This window comes from Octopus bimaculoides, chromosome 3 (genome assembly GCF_001194135.2).
Source record: "Octopus bimaculoides isolate UCB-OBI-ISO-001 chromosome 3, ASM119413v2, whole genome shotgun sequence".
NCBI classification, from domain to species: domain Eukaryota; kingdom Metazoa; phylum Mollusca; class Cephalopoda; order Octopoda; family Octopodidae; genus Octopus; species Octopus bimaculoides.
In genome coordinates, this window is record NC_068983.1 from 53,208,193 (window position 1) to 53,235,742 (window position 27,550).

Below are 27,550 nucleotides of genomic sequence, written 5' to 3' on the forward strand. Positions count from 1 at the left end.
AGAAGGAATATTGATTGTTGGTCTGCAAAGTGATTTGTTAGTTCATTACATTATTTTTACTGTTGTCTGGTTATCTTATTTATTGGCAATGAGGGTTTCGAAACTCATGTAGGTTATTCAACAATTTGTTCATTATACAGCTTGTTAAATAATGGAAGATCTATTAACTTCTGTGGTACAGTTGCAAAAGCAACAGCCAGAGTAGCAACAGGAGTTGCAGAAGCAAATATTACAGCAACAACAACAATTATTGGAGCTACATTCAAAGAAGTCCAAAAAATGAGGCAAGTTCATTTTCACCAGATGGTGTTTCAAACTAGATTAATGAATTCAGTTATAACCCAGAGCAGGGTATAACTTTTGCATCATACTACAGCAGGTACGAGGAGATTTTTAAACAAGATTGCAGATCACGGTCAGATGAACAAAAAGTGAGATTGTTATTGTGAAAATTAGCTCCATTAGAGCATGAATGTTACCGTAATTTCATATTGCCCAAAAAACCCAATGAAATTTGTTTTAAAGAAACAATAGAATTACTGTCTAACATATTTGGCGATAAAACTTCTCTATTTAACACTCAAAAGGAGTGTCAGAATATAACAGAAAAGAGAATGATGAATTTATCTCATATACAGGAACAGTCAAAAGGATGACATAAAGTGAAATGTGGACTAACGTCACATTTTGAGGGAAAACATGCATGGCAAAAGTCTTCATCACTAACAATGCAACTGACCTGTTTGGTACCGATTGGTTAGGATTATTTGATTTATGGGACCTCCCCATAAATCTCTGTTGTAAAAGCATAAATGGTTGTACTTCTAAAAATAATTTGTCTGAAGAGGTAAAGAGAAATTTTTTTAAAATTCTTCCACAAGTACTCTCAGACAAACTAGGTCTGTGCACAAAGACTGAAGCATGTTTTGAATTAGATGATAATGCTGCACTTGTGTTGAAGTCTAATAGGAAAGTGCCTTTTGAGGCAATAAGGTAAGTGGACAATGAGTTGGACAGAATGGAAAAAGAAACAGAATCATTGAAAAAGTGGATTACGTGAAATGGACAGCTCCGACTATGTATAAAAAAGAAATATAACAAAATTAGGTTGTGTGCCAATCTTTTGACCAGTTTAAATGACTGTTTAAAAATGAACCATTATCCACTACCAGAAGATATTTTTACAAAACTAAACAGAGGAGAAATATTTCCAAGACTCGATTTGTCTGATGATATCTACAAATCAAATTAGATAAAAAGTGCTCAAAGCTGTTAAAAGTCACCATGCACAGATGTCTACACAAATACAATATACTACCTTTTGGACTGAAGGTAGCACCTGCAATATTTCAACAGGTGATGGACACGATGTTGGCAGACTGTCAATTTGTTATTCCTTACCTTGATGATGTGTTAATCAAAAGCGAATTGCGGAATGAGCATATCAAACATGAGAAGGGTGTCTTTACAAAAATTAAGTATTATGGTTTCATACTCAGCGAAGGGAAGTGTAAAATTGTTTTTCCTAAAATCAAATACCTGGTAAAAATGGAAGATGTCTTGACTCGTCGAGGGCACAATAAAAAATATGCCTCCTCCAAAGAATATACCAGCATTACAAGTTTCCCTTGGCCTAGTAAATTACTATCAACAGTACATTCCAAATGTACATAGATTAAACAATTTACTAAAAAAAAGAAGTAAAATAGAATTGGTTGGAAGAGATAAAGAAAATACTAATTTCTGACTTGTCACCAGCACATTTCGATTCTAGAATGGACATTGTTGTAGCATCTGATGCTTCAAAGTATGGAATAGGAGTGGTCTTGCTACACAAATATACTTCATGTTCGCTGATAGCTGTGGCAAAAAAAGTATAGCAGATACAGAAGGAGGCTCTATCGGTTATTTTTGCAGTAAAAAAGTTTCACAAATTTCTACATGGCAGAAGTTTTTTTATTACAAACTGACCATCGGCTATTACTGTCATACAGCACACCAACAACAATGCTGGTGCACATTATTGTTGAACTACAGCTTTAAGATGCAATATATTCCATCGAAGAAAATTAGTCATGCAGTCTGCATATTGAGGCTAATTTCCAAGAGTGAGGAATTGCTAGAAGAGACCGTGATAGCACCATTACAGTCAGAAAATTAAGAAATATTGTGTATAGTATAATCCAGGAACTACTGTTGACAGTGCATGATATAAAAATGAAATCCATAGAGGATAGTTACATTACAAGAATGAAAGCAACATAAAATACAAATTCAAATAATTTCTCACTGTGCAATGTCTTAATGTACACGCAATGAGAAGTAGTACCAAGTGCACTAAAGAAATGAGTATTGCAACAATTCTACTGTTGGCACCCAGGAATGTCCAGAATGAAAGTTTTATATTGGCCAACTATGGACAGGGACTTTGAGAAATTGGTGAAAGCATGTAGAGGTTGCATGTTGACAACCAAAGCACTGCCAGTAAAATACCAATTGTGGCTGGAGACTGAGAGCCCATGGTCCAGGATACATATTAACTATGCTGGACCAGTGAATGGTGCATACTATCTAATCATTGTGGATAGCTATACAAAGTGGCCAAAGGTATGCAGATGTAATAAACCCACTGCAAAGACAACAATAAAGTTCCTGCTCAAGTTATTTTCTCAATACAGTGTTCCAGACACATTAGTTTCAGATAATGGAACACAATTCACAGGATATGAATTAAGAAATTTCTGCAAAATACATTCCATAAAGCACATCTTTACCCCATCCTACTACCCAAGGTCAAAAGGGCAGGTGAAAAGTTTTGTCAACACATTCAAAAGAGTTCTAAGAAAAGAGTTCTAAGAAAAGCTAGGAACGAGCTAGTTAATGACAAGGCACTAACAAAATTTTTGAGTGTATATAGAATAACGCCAAATCCAAATACTAATTAAGATATGCTACCGACAGAGTTAATGTTCTCATGTAAAATAAAATTGATCTTTGATAAATTACTGCCAGGATAAAATACATATAGAGGAAAGACAAGAAATATATTTGAAGGAAATACAAGAAATATTGCAAAACATTTCAAAGTAGGAGATAAAATTGATTTTAAAAATTACCAAAATGGTAAAGAAAGTTGGGAAGATGGCTGTGTAATCAAAAGATTAAGTAACATGAGGTATTTAATTAAAGGACAACGTTTGGAACATAAGAGACACCTTAACCAGTTAAAGATGAGAAATACAGAAAAATGAAGAGTTATACCAACGGAAGTCTTCTATGATATGTTTGAAGTGCCAGCACCAAGAGATATTAAACCCCGTACAACTAGCTTCAGGAAGGAGAGGTGCTAGAAAGAAAGAAAATAAAAATGAAAGAAATTCCACTTTCTCACAGTAGTCAAAATCTCTAAAGAGAAGATGTTGTCATGAGAGTTACGATTCTCTCTTGTGAGAGACAGACTGGTCTGAGTAAAGTATAAATAGTAATGATCCGAGTGAGTTCAACGTTCAGGGTTTGGAGTCGAGTGAAGTATGTGTTAGTTTGCAGTGAAGTCAGAATGTATTGGCTGGTTAGTTCATAGGAATATTGATTGTTGGTTCATAAAGACATTTGTTAGTTTGTAACATTGTTTTAGCTGTTGTCTGGTTATTTTATTTATTGTTTGTAACAAATTACGTTACAACAATTACATAAAAATATCTTGAAATACTAAAAAGTAAATTTATTCAATGAAATCGCCATTGGCTTCAACCTCAAACTCCAGATGACTTCGGAATCTCCTGCAACTCTCCTGGATGGTCTACTTGTTTAAGCTGGTGAATGCTACCATAATCCTTGCCTTCAGTTCATCTTTGGTTTTACAAGGAGTTTTGTTAGTCCCTCACTCAACTGAACCCCGCAATAATCAAGGGGGTTGCAGAGTGGGGAGTTAGATGGCCAGATGTTAGGGGGCTATGTGGCCACAGAAATCGTCTGACAGCTATACCTGGGTTCTCCTGTTTGTATGGCACGATGCAGAGTCCATGATATAGGTTCTTCTAGACATAGAGTCTTCCAGCAGCCACCGTCTTCACCCAGGGCAGCACTATCTCCTCCAGGCATTTGATGTAGGCCTCCATGTTGAGTTGAGGCTGTGTGGGAAGATGAACAGAGGCATAACGTTGCCATCATAAGTGATCACTCACTCAAGCTTTAACATAGTAACTAGAGTTACATATAGTTGAAATAAACACAAGAAGCAAGTTATTGATATTCTGAGTCTTTTATTACATATATGTTTCAATAATCTTTCACTGATCATATTTATCAGATGAAAGATATGGAAATATAAACAGATGGAAATGATTGTCCTCATATATATATATATATATCACAGAATCAAGCTTGAACAAAATACAAATGTGTTACTCACAGTTTCCTGGGCAGAAAGTATAACAGATATACTGTATGTACCAAAATATACCTGTGTGTTAGTGTTGTATATATTTCACCTTCCAACTCATCAAATGTAATAAGCTCTAGATCTGTGCATGCTTAATTGCTATCTCTGTCAACATCTGTATTTCACTAATGTTTTCTGCCTCCCACCACACTGCTTGAGTGAGAGGGATCATGTTGGATCTGTTAATATCCATTGTACTCATTCTTTTGCACCTGTACTTTTTCACCTATGCTTCCTCTGTCTCTTAGGTTACTTCTATATTGGCATTCATCACTCTTGCATGCTGCATTCACAGAGATCCATCTCTCTCTCACACACACACACACACACATACTCACAAACAAATACTTTCTCCCCCCCCCCTCTCTCCCTCTCTCTCTCTCTCTCTCTATCTATCTATCTCTCTCCAGCATTTAATATATTTCACACCTTTTATCATGATACTTCATTATTGAGAGATTGCAATGAAACTGTTGGCAACTTATTCCTGCCCCAACTCTCTCTCTCTCTCTCTCTCTCTCTCTCTCTCTCTTTCTCTCTCTCTCTCTCTCTCTCTCTCTCCGTCCCTCTCTCTCTCTCTCTCTCTCTCTCCCTCCCTCTCTCTCTCTCATCTATGCAATATATATCTACCTTTTGTGTTCTCTCTATCACAATGCTATGCTAATGAAAGATTCCATCTGATATTGCCCCAGCTTCCACTCAATTTCAGTCAGGTATCCATCATTGTCTTTCCATTGTCATTTCAGGAACTCATAACTCTTGTCCTTTCACACTTTCTAACATTATTGTTTTCTATTACTTCTGCTCACCGTGAGATCCAACACACTTTTACCACTGAACATTTTATAAATTATCCGTCACTCCCCTTTCCCATTCCTCATCATTGTGACTGTTTCATTACACTGTACCAACACAGTACCCTCTATTCAATTTCTGCTTCTAACTTTCTCTCATTCTCTTTTTCCAACTGTCATCTCAATCATGCTGTTTTCCCTTCATATACATGCTTCATACACCCTTCCATTCTAATTCTTCTTTTGCAATCCCTGTCTTCTACCCATTTTTTTTTTATTCACATTGCCTTTCACAAATGGAGACAACGTAGAATAATAAGCACCTCTTGGTGTTTTGTAAGGTGCATGGCAACAACAGTTATGCTGTTGACATGACAGAATACACCCAGTATGTTTTGTAAAGTAGTTGGTAAATGAGTTGAGGTAATGTAGGTTTGAGATGGCCCTTAATTTTTTTTTCTTTTTGCTGAGGACATGATAATCTCTACAGTGCTGGTGCTATGATAAATGCACACAGTAGATTCAGTAAAGTGGTTGGCATAAGAGTAGAGGGAATGTAGAGAGAAGACTTGTAGTCATACCATATTGTAGACATAATGATCTTATCATGGTACTGTGATTAAAATGCACCCTATAATGTGGTTGATGATAGGAAAGACATCCAGCATAGAAACCAGTGCGATATATTTTCCCAACTCATCTAGGAGGGAAAATAACCCCAAATAAAAGCTAACCCAGACTATGTTGAAACATCTACCCCATGCATGAACAAAAAACTGGATGTAAAATGATGACAAGGATGATGATGATAATGTAAACTTGGCTTGGATTTTTGTGTTGTCACGTGTTTTATTCTAAAATTGGTGCAAATTTTAAAAAATGAGACTGCTTAGGGAATCATGTGATGAAATAATCAAAGTCAAACCACAATGTTCTACTTTTGCTGCAAATTTTCATAGAATTTTATTTTATGTTTGTAACCTATTTTTTAGACATAAAGAGATTCATAAACTAACTTGGATGCACCTTGGCCCCAAGAAATGGTAATATGATTATGTTCAAATTACAAGAAAAGATCTGAGTGATGTGAGAGATAAAATAAACTGAAGGTCAAATTAAGGGCCAAATCAAATTAAAATTTCATTGCATAAAAAGTTTTGATGTTACAAGCTTATTGAAAAATCTGTCAGGCTATATTCAGAGCAAGGATTTAAATTCATTGGCGGATACTTCCAAATGGGATGTCTTTAAAAAATGTTTACCAAATTTCAAAAGAAGTACCCAGGTTTACAAAATCCAAACTCAAGGACTGCTTTGAGGATGATAATAAGCATATACCAACTTTACTGCCCTAACAAACAGGCCTACATAAACAACACAGTCAAAATAAAAATCTGTTTGATACAATATAAAATGGATTTGTCTGTTTTGTTGTAAGACATGTTAATCGGTTGAAATATTTTCTGTAAAAATGGCTATGCCAAATTTTAAATATACCATGGAGAGACAATGTGAACAATGCTCTAAGCATAGAAGCTGTTTTGCAATGTAACAAGCTGAGATTGGCAATTTTTGTAGTCTTATATGCGATGGGAGAATTCCATAGCTTCTACTGTATGGAGAACTATTTTCTAGGAAAAGGTCTTGTTAAAATGCAAAGATGAATTACAAGGACTGCTCCAAATTGGATATGAAGTGTAGTATTCATGGGCAATGTTGGGAATACTTTGCACTTGATAATGCATCATTGAAAGAAAATGTAGTGAATCATCCATACGTTTCAAAGATAATCACAATAAATATTCATCATTAAATCTGGTAAGAGGAAACCACAGAGAGAGTGAGAGTAATAATCTCTTTAAACGTTTGCCCTATTCCTGAGTTTCTCTAACATTGATCTTGTTAACTGCTCAAAGGTACATGAATCAGTGTATGCTTGGAAATTTTTGCCACTTGAAAGAATATACGCTTAACAATCAAGCTATAAATGGTCTTATAATCAGTGAGCTAAAAAGTCACGTCTGTACACAATACCAAATGTTATAATTCTGCACTGTGTTTCAATGAGAAAAGACTTTTATGTTGTAACTATACTAAAAAGTACATTATCATCAGCTGAACTAAAATGCCATCACGTCTTTATTTTGCAGCTGATTAGCAAGCACTAGTCTTACCCAATATTGGTTTCAATTTCGTCACATATTATGTATATGTTTGCATGTATGTACATGTGTGTATGTGTTTGTCATATTTATCTATACACAAATATGTTATTTGTTTGTGTGTGTGTGTGTGTGTGTGTGTGTGTGTGTGTGTGTTATATATTTATCTGTATACAAATATTTTATGTTATATGTTTGTGTGTGTATGTGTGTGTACAGGGTGCAGTGAATAAACTGTTGTCTAAATTACGCAAAAATGAAAATAACACTGACATCTCATTTTAAAAGATATATTTACCAAAATTGCATAAAAATATCTTGAAATGCTCAAAAGTAGATTTATTCAATAATATCGCCATTGGCTTCAACCACAGCTCCAGATGATTTCGGAATCTCCTGCAACTCATCTGGATGGTCTCCTTGTTTAAGTTGGTGGGTGTTGCCATAATCTTTGCCTTCAGTACATCTTTGGTGTTACAAAGAGTTTTGTTGATCTCTCACTCAACTGTGCTCCACACATATAATAATCATGGGGGTTGCAGAGTGGGGAGTTAAGTGGTCAGATATTAGGGGTGATGTGGTCGCATAAATTGTCTGACATCCATGACTGGGTTCACCTGATTGTGTGGCATGTTACAGAGCCTTGTTGCCAAACATATGGCCCTTTAACAACCACCCTCTTGACCCAGGGCAGCACTACCTCCTCCAGACACTTGATGTAGGCCTCCATGTTGAGTCTCAGGCTGTGTGGGAAGGCAAATGGAGGCATAACATCACCATCACTAGTGATCACTCCAAACCCCATGTTGTTGACTGGATGTTTGATTTTTATCACTCTCAGTACATATCCTGAGATTGCACTGTCCTCAGATTGACACCCAAACACTCTGAAATGTTCATATTGGAGCTTCTGGTGCGAATGCCAAGCAGTACAGCATGTCGTTTCCAAATTTCTGGCAGAGTGATTTGTGTTATGGTGCTGTTTTGTCACTGACGGTGCCCAACTGACCCTACTATACTGTGTAGTCAACAAAATCAAAAACAAACAATACACATACGCGAAACTAAAAGTATAAAATGGCAGCAGCTTACCCATTGCACCCTGTATATATGTATGTATGTAGATATACATTATATGCATATACGTACTATATATTTACTCAAACACACATGCACACACACACAAATACATATATACTGTGTGTGTGTGTGTGAATATAGTGTCTTTGTAGTTAAATGTTGTGCAGCATCACGAGAACTTGATATTAACTAAATGATGAGATATCAGAAATCATCTAATGTGTCTGAATAATATGACAGACAATAGACAATAAGAGTTTTGCTGATATTTCAAGTTTTAATACTTAAACATATTGACAGTCAAGGAGATGTAGAAGATAGGCTTTTAAATAGATAGAGAGGCAGTAAGATAAATAAAGAGACAGAGATACAAATGAATTGATAGAGGGGTAGGTAGGTAAGTAGGTAGATAGGTAGTTAGTTAGTTAGGTAGGTAGGTAGGTAGGGAGGTACGTACGTACGTACATACGTAGCTAGGTAAGGCGGAAGAGAGGTAGGTAGTAGCTGGGTAGATTGGTAGTTAGGTAGGTAAGTAGGCAGAAAGATAGACATGTGGAGATTTGAATAGATGATTGGGTCAATAAGTAGATAGAAAAGAGGTTAGATTGATTCTTTGAGAGTTCAGTTAAATTAAATAAACTAAACCAGCAAATAACAGTAAAGCTGGGTGTGCTGTAATTATCGGGTTGTGGGTGTAGTGATTGTGATAGCTTCTTCCATACTATAGTCAGCTTTTGAACACTGGACTGTGTGCATATCATCATCATCATTTAAGGTCCATTTTTCCATGCTTGCTTGGGTTAGAATTTATCAAAGCAAATTTTCTTTGGCTTGATGGTCTTCCTGTCACCAACCTTCACCTGTTTCCAAGCAAAGTAATGTTTTTCTCATAGCTAGATATGTTTTCTCAGAAGATTGGAAACAAACAGCCTTGCTTATATGACAATAATGCACATTCACAACCATCATATAATACCCTGACGTGGGTATTATAACTCTCTCTCTCTCTCTCCCTCTCTCTCTCTCTCTCTCTCACACACACACACACACACACACACACACACACACACACACACACACACGATAAACTCCTATCAGTTTCTGTCTACTAAATCCACTCACAAGGCTTTGGTTGGCCTACTACCTGGGAGTTGGACATTGTTTACAATGGGTACATTTTATGGATTTTCTACCAACCCCTCTTTCTCATAAATGAGCCACAGCTATTTCCCTTATGCCCCTTCTTCCTTCCTACTATTTTTGCTTATGATATATTTACTTTAAAGCCCTTCAATTCCAGGTTTTGCTTCTATGTTTGGGATTTTTGCTTCAGTTCTTTAATTGCTTCTACTATAAGAGCCAAGTCCTCACAAAAGTTTCCTTGGACACCAGACTTAAATTACTCTGTTATGACTTGAAGGTCTCTAATAAACAGGAGGAGACTAACAACTGAGTCTTGATGGACTCATGCCTGCACATTAAATTCATCATTGAACTCATTGGTAACTCTCACTATGCTGTTTGCCCTTCTGTACTTATCTTGTACAGTCATCATCATCATTGTTTAACGTTCGCCTTCCATGCTAGCATGGTTTGGACGATTTGACTGGGGCCTGGCAAACCAGAAGGCTGCACCAGGCTCCAATCTGATCTGGCAGAGTTTCCACAGCTGGATGCCCTTCGTAACGCCAACCACTCCGAGAGTGTAGTGGGTGCTTTTACGTGCCACCAGCACGAAGGCCAGTCAGGCTGTACTGGCAATGGCCATGCTCAAAATGGTGTTTTTTATATGCCACCTGCACAAGAGGCAGTCCTCGCAATGACCTCGCTCAAATTTTTTTTTTTTCACCTGCCACCAGCACAAGTGCCAGTAAAGCGATGCTGGTAATGATCACGCTCAAATCGTGCTATTTACATGCCAATTCATCAATTTTTAGGTTTGTTAGTGAATATCAGATTACAGAGCAAAGGACTCTACCAAAATCTTCTCCAGATCAATAAATGCTTGATATAAGGGCATACTTCTAGATATGTACTTTTTTTTGTATGTGTTCCACTAATAATTTACCATCAGTGGTAGTTTTCCTGAGACAAAGCTGAACTACATTTCATCAAAGCTAATCCTGTCCCTAATCAGTTTTGTCATAATGCTTTCTATAATTTTCATAACCTGATCCAACAGTTTAATGCTTTTACAGTTTCTGTTTTCTTATGCATTTTCTTTGCTCTTCTAGCAGTTATATGATAATACTGCAGACCCAGTCGTTGGCTTGAACATCTTCTATTGTATTGTTTGAATTATTTTTCGATTGACTATCCTACACCATATTTCTCCAGGTAGTTTATGCCTCTTGGTGACTATCCTCAATGGTTTAGTTAATTTCCCTACATTCACATTCCTAAATGCTGTCAACTAGATGAAAGATCCTTTTGTAGGGCTTATATGATGTAGGTGTTCCCCACACACTTTCCATATTCCACACTCTCTTCCTAGCCTGTTTCTTTCCAGTGCCAGTGAAAGCCAGTCTACTTTTATCATTCCATATATACTTCTTAATAAAATCTTGATTGCTGATTGTGTGTGTGTGTGAGAGAGAGAGACACAGAGAGAGGGTGAGCATTACATTTGTTATATATATATATATATATATATATATCAATTACATCATCATCATCATCATTGTTTAATATCTGCCTTCCATGCTGGCATAGGTGGGACAATTTGACAAGAGCCAGCCAAGCAGAAGCCTGCACCAGTCTGTTGAGGATGATTCAGTCAGCATAGGTGACTGGGAGATGAGAGATAGAGGACTGAGTGATAAAAAGGTGCATGAGAAGGGAGATGAGGAATAGGTCGATGAAAGGGTAGTCATGAAGGGTCTGCAAATGTAGATTTAGCAGGGTACAAAATATTTTAATCTCAAAACACTACCCTCTTACTACAGTACATTTTTCTGTGGGTAATTGAGTTTTCAGCATCACCACATATTAATAATCATTACAGTCTATTGCTGTCTCCTCTGTGAGATTCAGCCTTCACTAATATGTTCTAAATTCTCCTTAGTCTTCCTCTTCCACATTAATTTGGAGCAGTTTGCACTTCCTTATGCAACAGCCATCCTCCATGCACATCACATACCGACACCATCACAGCCTTCTTTCTTGTACACTGCACCTGATTTCTCTTATAGCCAGTATCCCTCTCAGCTCAGTTGTACTCTGGTATTCATGCACATCTAGTGGAACATGCTAGCTTCATTTCTTTCCAACCATCACACATCTTCTGCTTTCAAGGTCTACAACTCACTGCCATGGAGCATTGCAGCACTTTTTCCATAAGTGTCATATAATCTGTCCTTCACTCCAAAAGAAGGGATCTTAATTGCCTGGAGAGGCAATTCTACCTGAACTTTTTCCAATGCAGTCTAACCCTGGGTACTTAACTTTCTGAATAGCTATTTCCTCTGCTAATTATGATACCTAGGTAACAGAAGCTATGAACTATTTCAAGTGACCTTTCCTTGCATATCAGAAAATTTATTTCTGGTATACTCTTAGTATGCATTGCTCCAGTGCATCTACCTCATACAAAGCATGTTGTCTCCATTAACCTGCTGGTGGTTCCGCTACACTTGTTGTATCTCTGTAGAATTCACTGAGTAAAGTGAATTCCTACCTATTCCTTTTCAGCATATCATACAATGCCATTTCTCTGGTGTTACTAGAGTCCTGTCTTCTTTCTTACTTTATAACACCTTAGTCTTTGAAAAGTTTACACTGACACTTCTCACTTTTAAGTTTTGCTTCCATTTCTGGTGATTTTTTGTTCTCTAATTCTACTATAGATTGAGATATAAAATCTAAATTCTCAGCATATAGGAAATTCTGTGGACATTTGGTCTTAGACTCCTCTGTGATGGCCTGTAGGATCATGATGGACAGAAGAGATGTTGAATACTGATTCTTGCATGCTAAATTCATCACTGAAGTCATTGTTGACTCTCACTTTATTTGCTGCATTTTTGTACATAGCTTGTACAACCCTCACAAGTCCTTCTTTTACACCTTGTTTCCTTAGTGACTGTCAGATTGTAGAGCATAGCCTGGGTATAAAGCCAAACTGCGTTTTACCTTGGTTAACTCTGTTTCTAATCAATTATGCAATGACTCTCTCCATGTTCTTCATAATTTTGTCCAACTATTTGATGCCTCCACAACTTCCTCTCTCTATATAATATCTCTTTTACCTTTGTAGCAGTTTACAAGGATATATAAATATGCATCCTTAAATGTATATATATTACATATATTACATGATACACACACTACAGTGTTACCTGTCATATAACAGGAAACTTTGGAAGTATTCTTTTGCCACCATGAGTAATATCAGGAAACATGGCATTTATGCAATAATTGTAATTTAAATTTGATCAAATGTTTTGGTGATTGTACAAAATGATGAAATGAAGTCTAAGAAAAATATTTATTAACTTAATATAAAGTTGAATAAAACGAATTTCTCATTTGTATATTTGCAATAAATATGATATTATTTTTCTGAATTTTATTTGTACAGTCACAACTATTCCATTGAAAACCTATCTCTGCAAATTTCATTAACAACTTCATAATTTTCTCAAAGGTGTAAGGTACTCATGCTGGACCTCTTATGTTAATCCTCCTTGTAGCTTTCTTTTACCCTCTTCTCTCAAAATAATATAAAATGTTACTTGAGAAATTTACCAACCAGCTACCAACATTTATATTGGCTGTTATTAAATATATTTTCTCCCTCACTGTATGTAGCATTCTTATACCCATTATCTCACCCTATAAACTATTTACCAAGTTTATCTTTCTAATTAAACTGTAGTTATGCCTCTAAGTGTATGCATGTGTGTGACTTTGACAGAAGAGTGTATGTATGTGTGTGGAAGCATGTGTCATGTATTTGGTATCTAACAACTACATAACTTTTTCTCATCTCTAGCTTTCCCTGTACGACCACATGTCAACTTCTGCATTCCTCCATCAACATCTACTTCTTATGATGCCTCTCTCTCTATCTCACTTTTACATTCACTTGTTCTCACTTTATGATATAAAGTATGACAGAAGCTGTCAACCAATCAACCAGTCAACAGACATTCATATTGGCTATTATTATTATTATTATTATTATTATTATTATTACTAAGTCAGTGAACTGGCAGAATCATTAGCACACTGGATGAAATGCTTAGTGGTATTTCAACCATCACTATGTTCTGAGTTCAAATTCCATTGAGGTTAATTTTGCTTTTCATCTTTACAGGGTTAATAAATTAAATACCAGTGAAACACTTGGGTTGATGTAATCGACTATTCTCTTCCCCAAAATTTCAGGCCTTGTGCCTATAGTAGAAAGGATTGTTATTATTATTATTAGTAGCAGTAATAATATTAGTATTGTTATTCTGTAGGGGGAGTTGACTTTGCCTCTCATCCTTTTGGGGTCAATAAAATAGGTACCAGCTGAACACTGTGCTTGATGTAATAGGCTTGCCCATTCCTTGTGTCAAAATTTGAAACCATTATCATTCTTCTTCTTATTATTATTGTTGTTGTTGTTGTCATTCTGAAAGACTCTCGGACAGCTCTTAATTACCGGTTATTCTTTACTTGAAAGCAGGCAATAACAAATCACCAAAGGTTTCAAGTAGTGCCTTCTCCTGTGACTCAAAGAGACAATACTCTCCTTAGAATGGGAGCTGTACCCAATGATGCTGTCTTCTGGATCATCTTGAGCCTGACAGCAGCTTCAATATTCTTAATATGTTTTTCAAAGCCCTTGGAAACTGCTCCTAATGCTCCGATTACCTTCGGTATCACTATTACTTTCCTCATGCTCCATAACTTTCCTATTTCATCCCACAGTGGCTGGTATTTCTCAATCTTTTCTATTTCCTTACATTCCATCCTTGAATTGCCTGGTATCACAACATCTATTATCTTTATTTCTTTTTCATTTTTATGGATGAGCATGATATCTGGTCATCTTGCCTTTATGAGTATTTTGTAATGTCTTCTATTACTCTCTCTGGCTTGTGTTCATAGCATGGTTCGGCTCTCTTGAGGTTTACTTCATCGCACAACAGCCAGTGGACATATCGGACCACATTGTTGTGTCTCCTTTTATATTCATGTTGTGTGAGCTGACAACACTCACTAACAATATGGCTTATACTTTCTCCCTTCTCAGAGTACATCTTACACTGTGGCAATTCAGTGCTTTTATCAATGTGATATTTGGAGTAGTTTGTTCTGAGAGCTTTTCTTGAGCGCTGCACACTAATGCCTCAGTTGGCCCTTTTAAGTCTCCTTTCTGCAGCCATTGTCAGGTTCTATTCCAATCAATCTCATCTTTATTGTTCAAGAACTGATTGTGCATTTTCTTGTCCTGCCAAATTTTCTTCATCTGCTCTCTCTGGTCTTTCATAAACTGTGTTGGATCTACGGCTTCATTCACTTTTAAGGTTCCCTGCATTTTCACTACTTCAACCATTTCTTCTTCACTCCCCTTGACATACCAAGCCAGGCTATTCTCCTCTTCCCTTACACAACCTTCACAACACATCAATCCCTGTCCACCTTCCCTCCTCTTTACATATAATCTTGACACATCACACTTGGGGTGTAGTTCCTTGTTCATTGTCATTAATTTACATGTTCTCCAGTCTATCTCTTGTAATTCATTCTTCTTCCAAGATACTATTCCTGCCCCATATTTCATCAAAGCAACTGCCCACATGTTAACTGCTCTAATTTTATAGTGGTCATTTAGATTCGACTGGAGCACAAGCCGAGTTCTCAAATACTCTTTCTTGTACATTTCTTTCATTTTGTATTCATTCATCTTATCTCTTTCAATGATACCCAGGTACTTATATCCTTCCTCTCCGATCTCTCTTATAGTTTCACCACTTTCCAGCTGGATATCACGGCTTTTACTGATTTTCCCCCTTTTGAGAATCATTACACCACATTTCTTGATCCCAAATTCTGTGCCAATATCTTTGCTAATCATCTGCACAGTTTCCATCAAACTCCCAATTTCTTTCTCAGTCTTAGCGAATAGCTTTAGGTCATCCATAAACCACAGGTTGTTTACTTTCACCCTGCCTAGCATGTACCCCAGATGCATCTTTCTTAAAACACTCATTAATGGCAGTATTCAGACAACAAATAGGAGAGGCGACAGATTGTCCCCTCAAAAGATTCCTCTTTAAATATTTACCTCTCCTAGCTTATCTCCCTCTACTGTGAGTTCAGTTTGCCATGTTGTCACTGAGTTTTGTATTAACTTCAGGATATTGCGGGAGACCTTAAGTAGTTTAAGGCTTTCAATAATCCACGATTGTAGGACCATGTCATATTCTTTCCTGTAGTTCACTCATGCCATCGCCAAATTTTTGTCTCACTCTTGCAATCAGCCAAGGTAGTCTTATCGATTAGTAATTGATCCTTTGTTCCTCTGCTCTTATGTCTACACCCTTTTTGTTCCACTGGTCGTAGGTCGTTCTCATCTAGGTACTTATAGATATTGTTTGATATGGTGCCCGTCATCAGTTTCCACATCAGTGGCAAACAAGATATTGGTCGGAAATTTCCAACCACATTCCCTTTACTTGGGTCCTTCTGGTATAGTATCCTTCTTCCATTTGTCATCCAGGCCAGTACTTGGATGTCACTACTCAGTATTTCATCCATCTGTCTCACAATTCCCCTGTGCAGAGCTGTCAAGTTTTTAAGCCAAAAGCCCTGAACCCCATCTGTGCCAGACACTTTCCAGTTTGGAATTTTCCTGCATTGATCTCTAATCATCTCCTTGTTTATTCTGAAATCCTCCTGCTGATACTCTCCACTCTCCTCTTTGAATGTCTTTAACCACTCTACTTCAGTTTCGTGTTGTTTCTCTCAAGACCATATGTTTGTCCAGAATCTTTTGCTTTCTTCAGCATCCGGCACAGCTTTTTCACCTTTTTCTTTCCTATCCAGTTCCTAATAGACTTGTTTCTGATTTTATTCAAAATGTTTGTTTAATCTGTACTGCTCAGTTATCTGTTCATATCTCTTTAGTTTATGTTTTTTAGCTTCCAACCTCTGTTTTAATTCCTCAATCACAACATTGTTTCCCTTTATCTTCACCCTATACTTCCTCTCTAGCTCAAAATATTTCTCTCGCTGAACTTCATTTCTGTTTTTTACCATTCCAGAATATTAATATGCTTTCTAGTCTCGTTAATAGACTGCATTATTCTCCTTTTCCATCATGGTTCCTTCAGGTTATATTAACATTTACCTTTGGCTTTCAAACCAAACTTCCGGGCTATAAAGATCAAGATTGCATTTTTCAGATTGTTGATGTTTGTGATGTTGTCATTCTTGATATCATCATTTATCTTCCTAACTCATTCGTTGAGTCTCCTTCTGTCTACTTTTTTAAACCCCCATATGAAAGCTCTGTTTATCAGAGGTCCAAATATCAATGATTTCATTTAAAATGGATATCTGTTCCATCACTTTCCTGATCAAAAATCTCAGCCTCATACTCATTTTCTTCCTTTAACTCTACTGCCATAGTTTCACTATCTGCATTCTCTTCCTTATCTTTCCGTTCACTGCTGGTCTTACTGTACCTAAGCACCCGTCTGTTAATGCTTTCTAGTTCAACTGGAGATAACCATTTATTCTTTCTGATGGCTCTAGCTTGGTCACACAGATTCTGTTCACTTAATTCAAATAGGCCTCTGTTGCTCCATCTGTGCATTCTTTTCCTATATCCCCTAGCAGGTACTTCATTATCAGAAAGTAGCACTCCATTACAGCCACATTCATTTCTTTCATCCACCTTCTTTCAGCAGTTGCTTGATGACAATTGGGTCCATGCTGCTCACCTGTGGGGCACCCACCAGGTGAGAGACCTTCACAAGGCATTCCAGCCTCATTCATGCCATTCTTATTTCTATTTTTATTTGACATTTCAGCACTCATGATGAGAGTTAGTGAATTTTAGGTTACACAACCATCAGTATTTTATTTTTCCTGTGACACCATCACTGACAAGATCTCCACCCTAGGATATAGGATTCCTGTAATCCTGGTTTAATTTTTGGAGTCTCCATCTTCTAGAAGGAGTGTTCAAGCATTATGATTGCTTCTGCCTCTTAGGTATATGCTATTTTGGTGGCCGTTACCTCATAAGTGTTCATTAGCCTTTATACAGGTCTTGTTCTTCTTCTTGTAGGGTGTCAAAATAACAAGAATCATACACCCTCCTCACAGAGCAAGGTTTGCGGGGTTGCCGGTTTAGTTGTCAACATCCCAACCGAAGAAAAAAATAAACAAATAAATACTTCAATCCCTGTCTGAATACAGGGAAGAGGTGGTGGGCACATCAGCCTCATGGCAAAGCGGTCTTTTTATCACAGTAGCTAGATAGAAATATTTGGAGAAGATAAATAAAAAAAAAGAAAAGGCGAAGAGGAAATGTTTAAGAAATGTACTACTAGCTTCATGGCAAAGCGGTCTTTTCATTATTATTATTATTATTATTATTATTATTATTATGATTATTATTATTATTTTTATTTAAGATATTGCACAGTATCCAATATCATGATGTTGATTGAAGATATTGTGTCTACCAGGGGTTTGTACTGTCTGTCAAGTCACAAGAACCCCAGTCTGACAGTACTTTATGCAATATGCCTGAGCTTCTGATGATGATGATGATGATGATGATGATGGTGATGGTGGTGGTGGTGATGGTGATGATGTAATTCAAGCATTATACAGCCTCTCCCTGGCTGAAATAATAATGCAATCACATTTTTTCGATGCTATTGACATATGGAAAAAGGAGGAGGAAGTTTTCCTGATGAACCTTTTCATACGTTATTGATTCTTTCTCAAAGAAAATATACCTGGCTTCCTTTCTGCAACCACTAGCATAGTTCAACTGATATATATATAAAGCAGTCGCAAATTTGATTAACCGAATTTGCATATTTGTGCATTGACAGCTTGTCATTAATTAAACAATATCTATCTCATGCACAACAGTGTAAATCAGAAGAACTGAAATATTACAAAGCTTCACTGTAGGTTTTGCCCCATAATCTTTGTCTGACCAATGTCTTTTAAGTGAATTTAGGAAATGGAAGCTGTGTGGAAGTCCATCGTGTGTGTGTGGGGGGGGGGGTGTATGTATCTATATGTGCGTGTGTATATATATATATATATATATATATATATATATATATATATATATATCATCATCATCATCATCATCATCATCATCATCATTTAATGTCTGTTGACCATGCTGGCATGGGTTGGATGGTTTGACTGGGCTGGCATGCTCGAAGGCTGCACCAGGCTCCAGTCTGATTTGGTTTTCTATGGCTGGATGCCCTTCCTAACGCCAACTGCTCTGAAAGTGTAATGAGTGCTTTATATGTGCCACTGGTATGGGTACCATTTGCGCGACACCAGTATCTGCTACGACTGTGATTTTGCACGGATTGACGGGTTTTCTTCTCAAGCTCAAAATAATGCTAAAGTTCTTGGTCATTTCCTCCGTGAGGTCCAACACTAGAAAGGAACCCAGCCACTTTGCTGCCATCACACCCAATGCTCAGAGAGAGAGAGAGAGAGCAAAAGAGAATATATAAATTTTACAAGGAAAAGTCACTATCAACCTTTTCCTTTTAAAAGTTAATAAATATATACGTAACTAAAAAGTATTGAGTAATCCTTTGGTTTGCTATTAAATTGTTGTTATGTCATTTGACTTACTAAACAATCACTTTCATTTATATGTTTTCACAAGATGAGTTTTACATAAATAATACACAAAAAACAAAAGGGAGAAAAAGAAAACATCACATGTTACTTTAAGATTTTCATACGAGAAAAGTTTTTGTGAATAAATTTTAGCGTATCTTGTGACCAAAAGAGGTTTTATAGCAGGAGAAAAATCATATCTGACTGGCATCCGGGTTTTTGCTGTCATTTGGCTTATCTAGGTGATTCTTCCATCATAAGTAAAGACTATGTTTGATTTATTTCAGATTAATTGATAAAATAGGCACATTATGCATGACATTTCCAAAGGGAGGGACATAACTTTTGGTCTGTGTTTTCTTTTTCTCTTGCTTCATATGTACTTTTAATAGGAGTATATGTTGGTTAATATTTTCAGGAAATAATATTTATACTCATATAGAACGAAGGAGCTTCTTTTTATTAATTTCATTACATTGTTTCAATATATTATATTAAAGTTTTTATGATAATGAGCTAGACAGTAGATTGAGTTTATTGACAAAAAATAATAATAAAGATATTATTCTAATCTTATATCATCAAAGCATCGAATCATTTTTTATGTTGTTCTCTTTGAATATTTCGTGCAGCTGTTTTTCGTTCATATTTTCTCATCATACTGAATTCTTTTGCCTAAGTTCTTCCTGATATTCTCCTTGCTGTTGTTCGTTCATATTAATCCTTCACACTTCTCTCAATGTCGTTGCCTATAAACAGCTATGTTATTACTGTTCATGTGCCCTATATGTATCTGTTTACTGTCTCTTCAATATTGTTGGCAACTTTCACATTCTTACTCATTCATGTGTTGGCTCTTCTTACTCATTGGTTTGGTCTTAAATTCTTGTTTTTCCTGTCTGTTTTACTGTCATCTTTTATCTGTGTTGTTTCATTCATTTTCTTGCTACTGAAAGTCTTTGATTTTATTCCATGGTGAATCATAATTAAGTATAAAATAAGAAAAAAATTCATTGTGCAAAATATCTTACAAAAGCGCAAAAAGATATTAAGTAAAAATTCTTTATTTATCATAGACAGAGAAGGACTTGTACCTCTAGAGACTAATAGTTTTGTCTACAGTAGCAAGAAAAATCTAGTGGGTTCTTTTGTTTCAAAACTTCCAACCCAAGGGAAATATTAGCTTACAGGAAAACATGTGTTGGATGGCAACAAAAAGAGCATCTGGCTATAGAAAATCTGCCTCAACAAATTCTTTCTGATCTATGCAAGCATGGAAAAGTGGTCATTAGAATGATGATGATGTAATATTGGAAATGTGGTGGTAATTGAAATCTTGCAAATATCAAGCCTTTAAATTTGGATACATAGATAATTAGAACCATTATGAAGAATGTAAACAAAATAAAGCTTCTGCCAAGGCAATCTCATTATTGTCAGTAAAGGTAACTTATTCAAACAATAAATATTTGGAAAAAAGGAAGATATATTTGCTGTATGGGTAGATGATGAAAAGAAATGCAACATGAACTTAAACTAAGTGATCATTACAATCATTTATATGATGAAGAAGATTATTTAAAAACATTCATAGCTAGCAGTGTTTGGTATGATAGATTCAAATGTGTGGCTTAACCTACACAGCATCTGCATTTCTGGAGACTCTTCAAATGCAGACATCCAAGCAACCAGGGTGTTTCCCCAAGGTTCTTAAGAATAGCATTGAATAAGGCAACTTCTCTCCCCAACTTATATTTAATGTAGAAAAAAAGAGAAGACATCATTTAGCTCTGCTACTTGGTGGTAATCTTTCAGTAGACTTTAATAATATCAAGGCCTAATATTGTGGCTTCATACTACCATTGTATTTTCAAGCAAACCAGCAACTCTGCTGGGGGCTTGTTGCTTGATTGTATGCTACATACCTTTGTTGTGCAGTTTGTTTTGCTTGATATCAACATTACCTGTGTCACTGGATACTAGTTCATTTGCAGCATTCATACCCAGTGATGATTGAAGCATCCCTGCCAGAAGCTTGGTTCATAGTAGAACTATTTAAAAAGGATGACAACTCAATAAACTTTGCAGATATGAGTTATAGAAGTGACTTTCTCTCAGTTTGTCATGTCTTCACTGAAACGGTATAAAATATCCAAAGTATATGAAAACATATGCTGCAGCATGTAACAGCATCCATGCTGACAGATCCATTGTGTGCTGACAAGCTTAGCTCCAATGGATATTCATATTTTCCTTCTTGTTTTGAGTACTGATGCACAGTAGCCTGAGCTATAAAGTGGTAGAGTTGCTACAGTATGGTGAAAAATTCTCTTCTAACCTTTATATTTCATATGCAGTCAATCTCAAACAGGTGAGTTGGTGTTACACAATATATGTTGACTGCAAATAAGACCTTGGCTTGCAGCTTCACTTGAACATCCATTTTTTCCTTTATTTTTTGCTCATCATCAAAGGGTCAGCATAACATTGGTAGCACATAACTGGGTCTCAACACCAGTAGATTTCAGCACTGTATAGATGAAGCTGCTAATTGTCAAATATATTCTTTGTGGATAGCATTGCCTGAAAACATAAACTACAAGTTATAACTATTCAGTTTCCAAAATGCTCTTCTTTCATCTTTTGATAATGCAAAAGAGTCTTAGACACTTGGACCATTTCTTTCTTTAATTACTGATACCATTATAGGAAGGAACTAATTTTCAAAATTATAGTGTAAATATTTTTCACTGACAATTAAGTTATATTTGATATCATGTCTATTATTTCTTGCATATTTCTTTGTACTTTTCACCATGTTCACATCTTCTTTGGGAAATATGTTGTGGTGAAGTTAATCATAAAATGAGGCCCATGTGAGTAGATGGTGCATGTATGCACAAATTTGCTTTGAATGGGCTTTGTTGATCATGTATTAGCACAGATGTATTCCTTTCTTAAAGATTTCTATTGCAGTCCTTCCTTTTAGAAGAAGCTATCTTTTCATCCATCGTGCAATTGTTGTGAATAAGTGTCAGCATCATAAAACATGGTCCTTTGTTTCTAATCTTCTATGAAAACATGTCCAACCATGATGGAATATTACCTCGCTTGTGAACATGTGTGGGTTGGCAACATGTAGGGCATTTGGCCATAGAAAATCTAAATGAATTCTGTCTGACCTATTGGCATGAAAAAGTGGAGGTTACAATCATGAGAAACAGAGAGAGAGAGAGAGGGAGAGAATCATAGTGTCGTAATCTAAGAATTGTAAAACAGATACTAGTATTTGTCACACACTGTACTAACATTATCTGATACAGAAGTCTATATTTGGTGTAGAATGTGAAGACATTATATCAAATGGTGATAGTTTACTTAAGTTTCACTTAGCAATTGCTCGCAGTTGTACAACAGCTACACACTCTTTAACAAACTCACCATCAGTGTATGGCTTCACTTTCTTTGTAGTTAACTTGCACATTTCATAACTTCTGTTAAGGAAATCTTTTTATTATGTCATTTGAAATAGAATGCTGTTTGCATAAAGTTTCTTTTAAAATTGATAGAAGTTTTTCCTATTCATTATGCTTGATCAAATTGTAGGCTTTGAAGATAGTAGTTTTTATAAACTACATCTGAATCTACAAATAATTCATACTATTTTTGATATAGTTTTATTAAAAATAATTATATGTCTATTTCTCATCAAAGAACTAAAGTCAGCAATTCATTTTCTCAGTTCTGTCATAGAAGGGATTTTATCTATGCGGTTTATAAACTCATTTAAAAATCTTTAAAAAAAAGCAAATGAACTACAAAATTTTATTTGGTTATCACAAATTTATTTATGCCTTATGGGCTATTGAAAGCAACTTATCTTTAATCAATGTTTTTCAACTGTCAATGTTATATGTATATATATTTGAAAACTTCGTTAGCAAGCTGTTTCAAACTTAAAATGAAGGTAAAATTTCACCTATGGGTAAAGGGTTTCCTAATCTTGACGTAAATAATTCAATTATTGGAGTAATAAAAATTAACTGATAGCACATGGCATAACAAAAGAAGAACAAATAAGGATAATTAAGAGCATAACTAAAACTGTTGAATATGTGAAATTTTTGGTTGTATGAATGGAATTTGTCTTAGATAATTTTTATGAGAGTATACATTTATATAATACAGTGATATGTTTTTGTGAGACTCAATCATTGGTCCAATTCCAATTTCTACTCAAAACTACCTAATTCATCTCACAAATGCCGTTATAAGGGTATGAGTGTCACATCATCTTGTTTTTCTGTTTATGTATGTAATTATATTAATTTAATAAAAACATCTACTTACTATTCATTATGGCCTTACACTCCACATTATTTTATGAGACCTATATATATATATATATATATATATATATATATATATATATTATAAGGTTTTTAAACTTTTAAATTTTCATATAAAAGTTTAAAAACCTTATAATATAAATATAAACTGTGAGAACGACCCTTAAGGAATCTAGTTAATTATCTCCTAAGGTAAGTTCTTATGCTATATTAGTAACGGTTGCTACATCCTCTGGAAAAATATATATATATATATATATATCAATGTGTTCAATCCTCTGGGAAAGCCATCAGTGTCTCTCCTAATTTGTTTATTCATTCATATAAAAATGTTATTCATGGAAATCATGCAATATTTCAATAAATTAAAACAAGGAGCATGTAAGTTATATCTAACTTTTCATTCAAATGTAAATGTAGAATGTTTTGAAAAAAAGGTAAACGCTTCATAAATTTCATATTTTCTTTTTCATTTAATTTAGGTGTGCCATTATATAAAACAATATTTAAAACTGAATCTAATACAACAGAGGGTAAATCCAAACATTTCTACAAAGATATTCACGTTTTCACTTTCATTATGTGTATAAATTATTCACATATAGTCATAAATAAGAAATCACCTATTTTCACAAATCACTTTGAAATTTCTTGTCATCTAAATTATCTTTTTTTATCATTATTTTGTGAGAATTCATTCATCTGATATCACTAAAGAAATATAATGATGACTGTTTGTGTTGGTACTGTCTGTGATTCTTTAGATATATTTTTCCTGATGTTATCACTCAGTATATAGTATATCTACTGAAATAACTCACTTCACAATTTCAATGTTCACCATATTTAGTTATTTTGTATTTTTAGCATCAGTCATTGTAGTCTTATATCATTTGCCTAATTTTCGTTGTTCTTACTCATATACTGTATATATATATATATATATATATATATATATATATATATAAGTTGAAAAAGCAAAAAGAATTTTATTATGGATAAAAACAAATATTTACATTTTCATTAAGATATGTTATGCTACTGGTTTCAATCATTTTGAACGACAATTTAGTTATGCTGAAATAAGAGAGAAAATGAATTGAAATAAATTAAATAAAGTTAATTTAGTTAATTTCATTTAATTTTACCTTTTATTTCAGCATGACTAAATCATCTTTTAAAGAGATCAAAGCCAGTAGCATATTTTGGTAAAAATGTAAATGCCCTTTCTTTTATCTACGATAAAGTTCTTAAAGCAATTTTTCTTTTTGTATTTTTTTGATATAACTGTAGTCATGTGAAACCTCTTAACTCTGTGTGTGTGTGTGTGTGTGTGTGTGTGTTTGTGTGTATGTTTGTATGTATTTATATATATATATATATGAATATCTTCAACGGTGTTGTTAGACATTTGTCTGTATGTCCATACATTATTAAATATATAATGCATATGTTTATGCATTATTAAATCTCAAAGTTTCTGAAATGAGTTATTGTTAAGACAATTATTATTTTTGAGACTATTTCCTCCATGTTTAAAGATGAAACAGTGTTTTACTATTTACATCTACAATGTTGATGTTAATATAAAGAAAAATGTTTCATCTCTTATAATGAGGTTAATTGTTGTAATAAAAACAATTGTATATGAATTGTGTTGAGACTTATTTCTTTTCTTTTGTGTCAGTGATTTACTCATTATACTAATTACATTTAAATTAAATAACCAATTTGTAAGAAGTTATGGATCATTTCATGTTATCTAATGTGACTTGAAGGATGAAAGATCAAGGAATCTCTATTGGTGCTAGTGATCTGGAAAGCATTGGGTTTGGTCCTACACCTTTTTCTAACAATTTCCATAAACAAGTATTTACAGAAAAGCAAATCTTACCTAAAACTGTGTTTATTATGCTAAGATAACTGATATACTAGCAACCACATAAAACTGTAGATGAAATAAATTGCTAAAGCAAAATATACTGATTATCATGATTATCAGTACACACACACACACACACACATTACACACTCACATACACACACACACATTACATACAAAGATGATATTACCAAACCAGAAGGGAAAGCATGTGCAGTAAGCATATATGATATTTCTTTCTCTGAAAATACTAAACCTTCTATTCTCTAGAACATGTGAATACGAAGAAAGAAAAACCAATTTTGTTGGTGACAAAGATCAAAAGTATATGAATGGAATGAAATATTGTTTGCAAAGAGATTGAGAATCTATCATAGAGTTATGACACTTTGCTATTTCTAAGAAAGCCCACATTCAGTACTTTGCCAAATCCACATCAAAGAGATTGAACTTCCTTTATGTAGTCAGAAGATACTGATCCATAATACAACCTACTGTATATTATTTCATTGATAAATACAGCCCCATATAATTTTCTGGCATACCTTGAACTGTCAACAAAACATATCAAATCAAATTCAATGGGAACCATTGCAAATTCTCGTTTTCTCTCCTCTGTGAATATCTTAATGTATAGATTTATATTTATTTGTGGTGAGTAAATCAATTATCAAGAACTGTTTCCAATTTCTCATTTCTATTTACTTGTGTCTTCTCTGCATCTACTTTTCTTTGGTTAAGATTATAGCAGCTCATCTGAGCTGGTGTTCTCTATACTTTCTCTATCATAAGATGTTACTCGTATCCATATCTATTAATTCTCAATGTCTATGTATGGTTATATTTCTAAGAATCCATTCATAGTTGGATTTATCTGAAAGACTTCTGCTTACACATTTGCATAAACAAATTGACCTCCAATTATTTATATTCAGTGATATGCTATATATACCCATACTTTGTAACTCAAAAGGTTTCAGTAATCTTCAGGATCTTTCATTGAGCAAATCTTTGATCAAAGGTATTCAAGTGATGACTGTCCATTTTATTTTAACCCCTAAGAATTTACTCTGGCCTACATTATCCATTATCCATCATGTCCGTTCTTTAAGACTGTTGGGTGGGGTGTAAGGGATCATATACATGCACTTTCACTGATTCATTGCCCCTCATTTTGTGCGTTTTATTGGGATTTCAGCAGTATAATTTTTCCACATGTTATAAGTTTCCTTCTTTGGTCCTTCATGCTCTTCGTTACATTTGCCATTAATGTTAACTGAATACGTAATGCTACAATTTTAGATCTACTCCATCATTCTAATGAGACAACATTTTTCAGTGAAAATTACAAAATATACTACATAGAAAGCAACAATGAAATAATCAATATAGCAGATTGACTAAATTCTAATAAATATTTTCTAAATTCTGTAAAAGATCAAATACTTCTGATTTGGATTATGAAATAGTTCTGATGATGCTACTTTTCACTCAATAATTACAAAAACTACTAAAATACAAAGTTTTTTTTGTGCATTGATGATAAAAATCAAGACAAATTAACATGCTAGCCTAGTCAATATAAAACATAGAAAAAGCTATTTTTTATTAAAAGATATATAAAGTTGCTTTCTGTTAGTGCATTAATAATTCTGTATTTTTGCTTGTGATATCACATTTAAATTGCAGAATTTTAACTTGAAGTGCTTAGAAGTGAATTTGCATTAAAAAACTACAGAAAATAGACATTGGAACATTACATAATAAATATCTTAACAGCAACACTAGATCATTAATAAGAAACTTCATGACCATGTATGTATAGGTGTATGTACATAAACATATGTGCATGTTATGTATATATGTGCGTGTTATATATATACATACATATATAAATTTATATGCACATATATATTTGTGTGTGTTTGTGTGTATATATATTATATATATTTATATGTATGTATATGTAAATATATATATAAATATATATATATATATTTATATATATATAT

The 27,550-nt window shown here is 34.6% G+C and overlaps 1 protein-coding gene across 4 annotated transcripts in view; it reads left to right on the forward strand.

The window, feature by feature from the left end:
* The window catches only part of LOC106880693 (uncharacterized), a 559,449-nt gene that overhangs the window by 203,631 nt on the left and 328,268 nt on the right, over positions 1–27,550 (forward strand). For 2 of the 4 annotated variants that reach the window (XM_052966171.1, XM_052966172.1), the window contains exon 2: positions 24,139–24,189. The exons of the other annotated variants lie outside the window; for them this stretch is intronic. In XM_052966171.1, the coding sequence (XP_052822131.1) occupies positions 24,139–24,189 (51 nt within the window). The remainder of the gene's footprint in view (positions 1–24,138; positions 24,190–27,550) is intronic. 4 annotated transcript variants of the gene reach the window in all.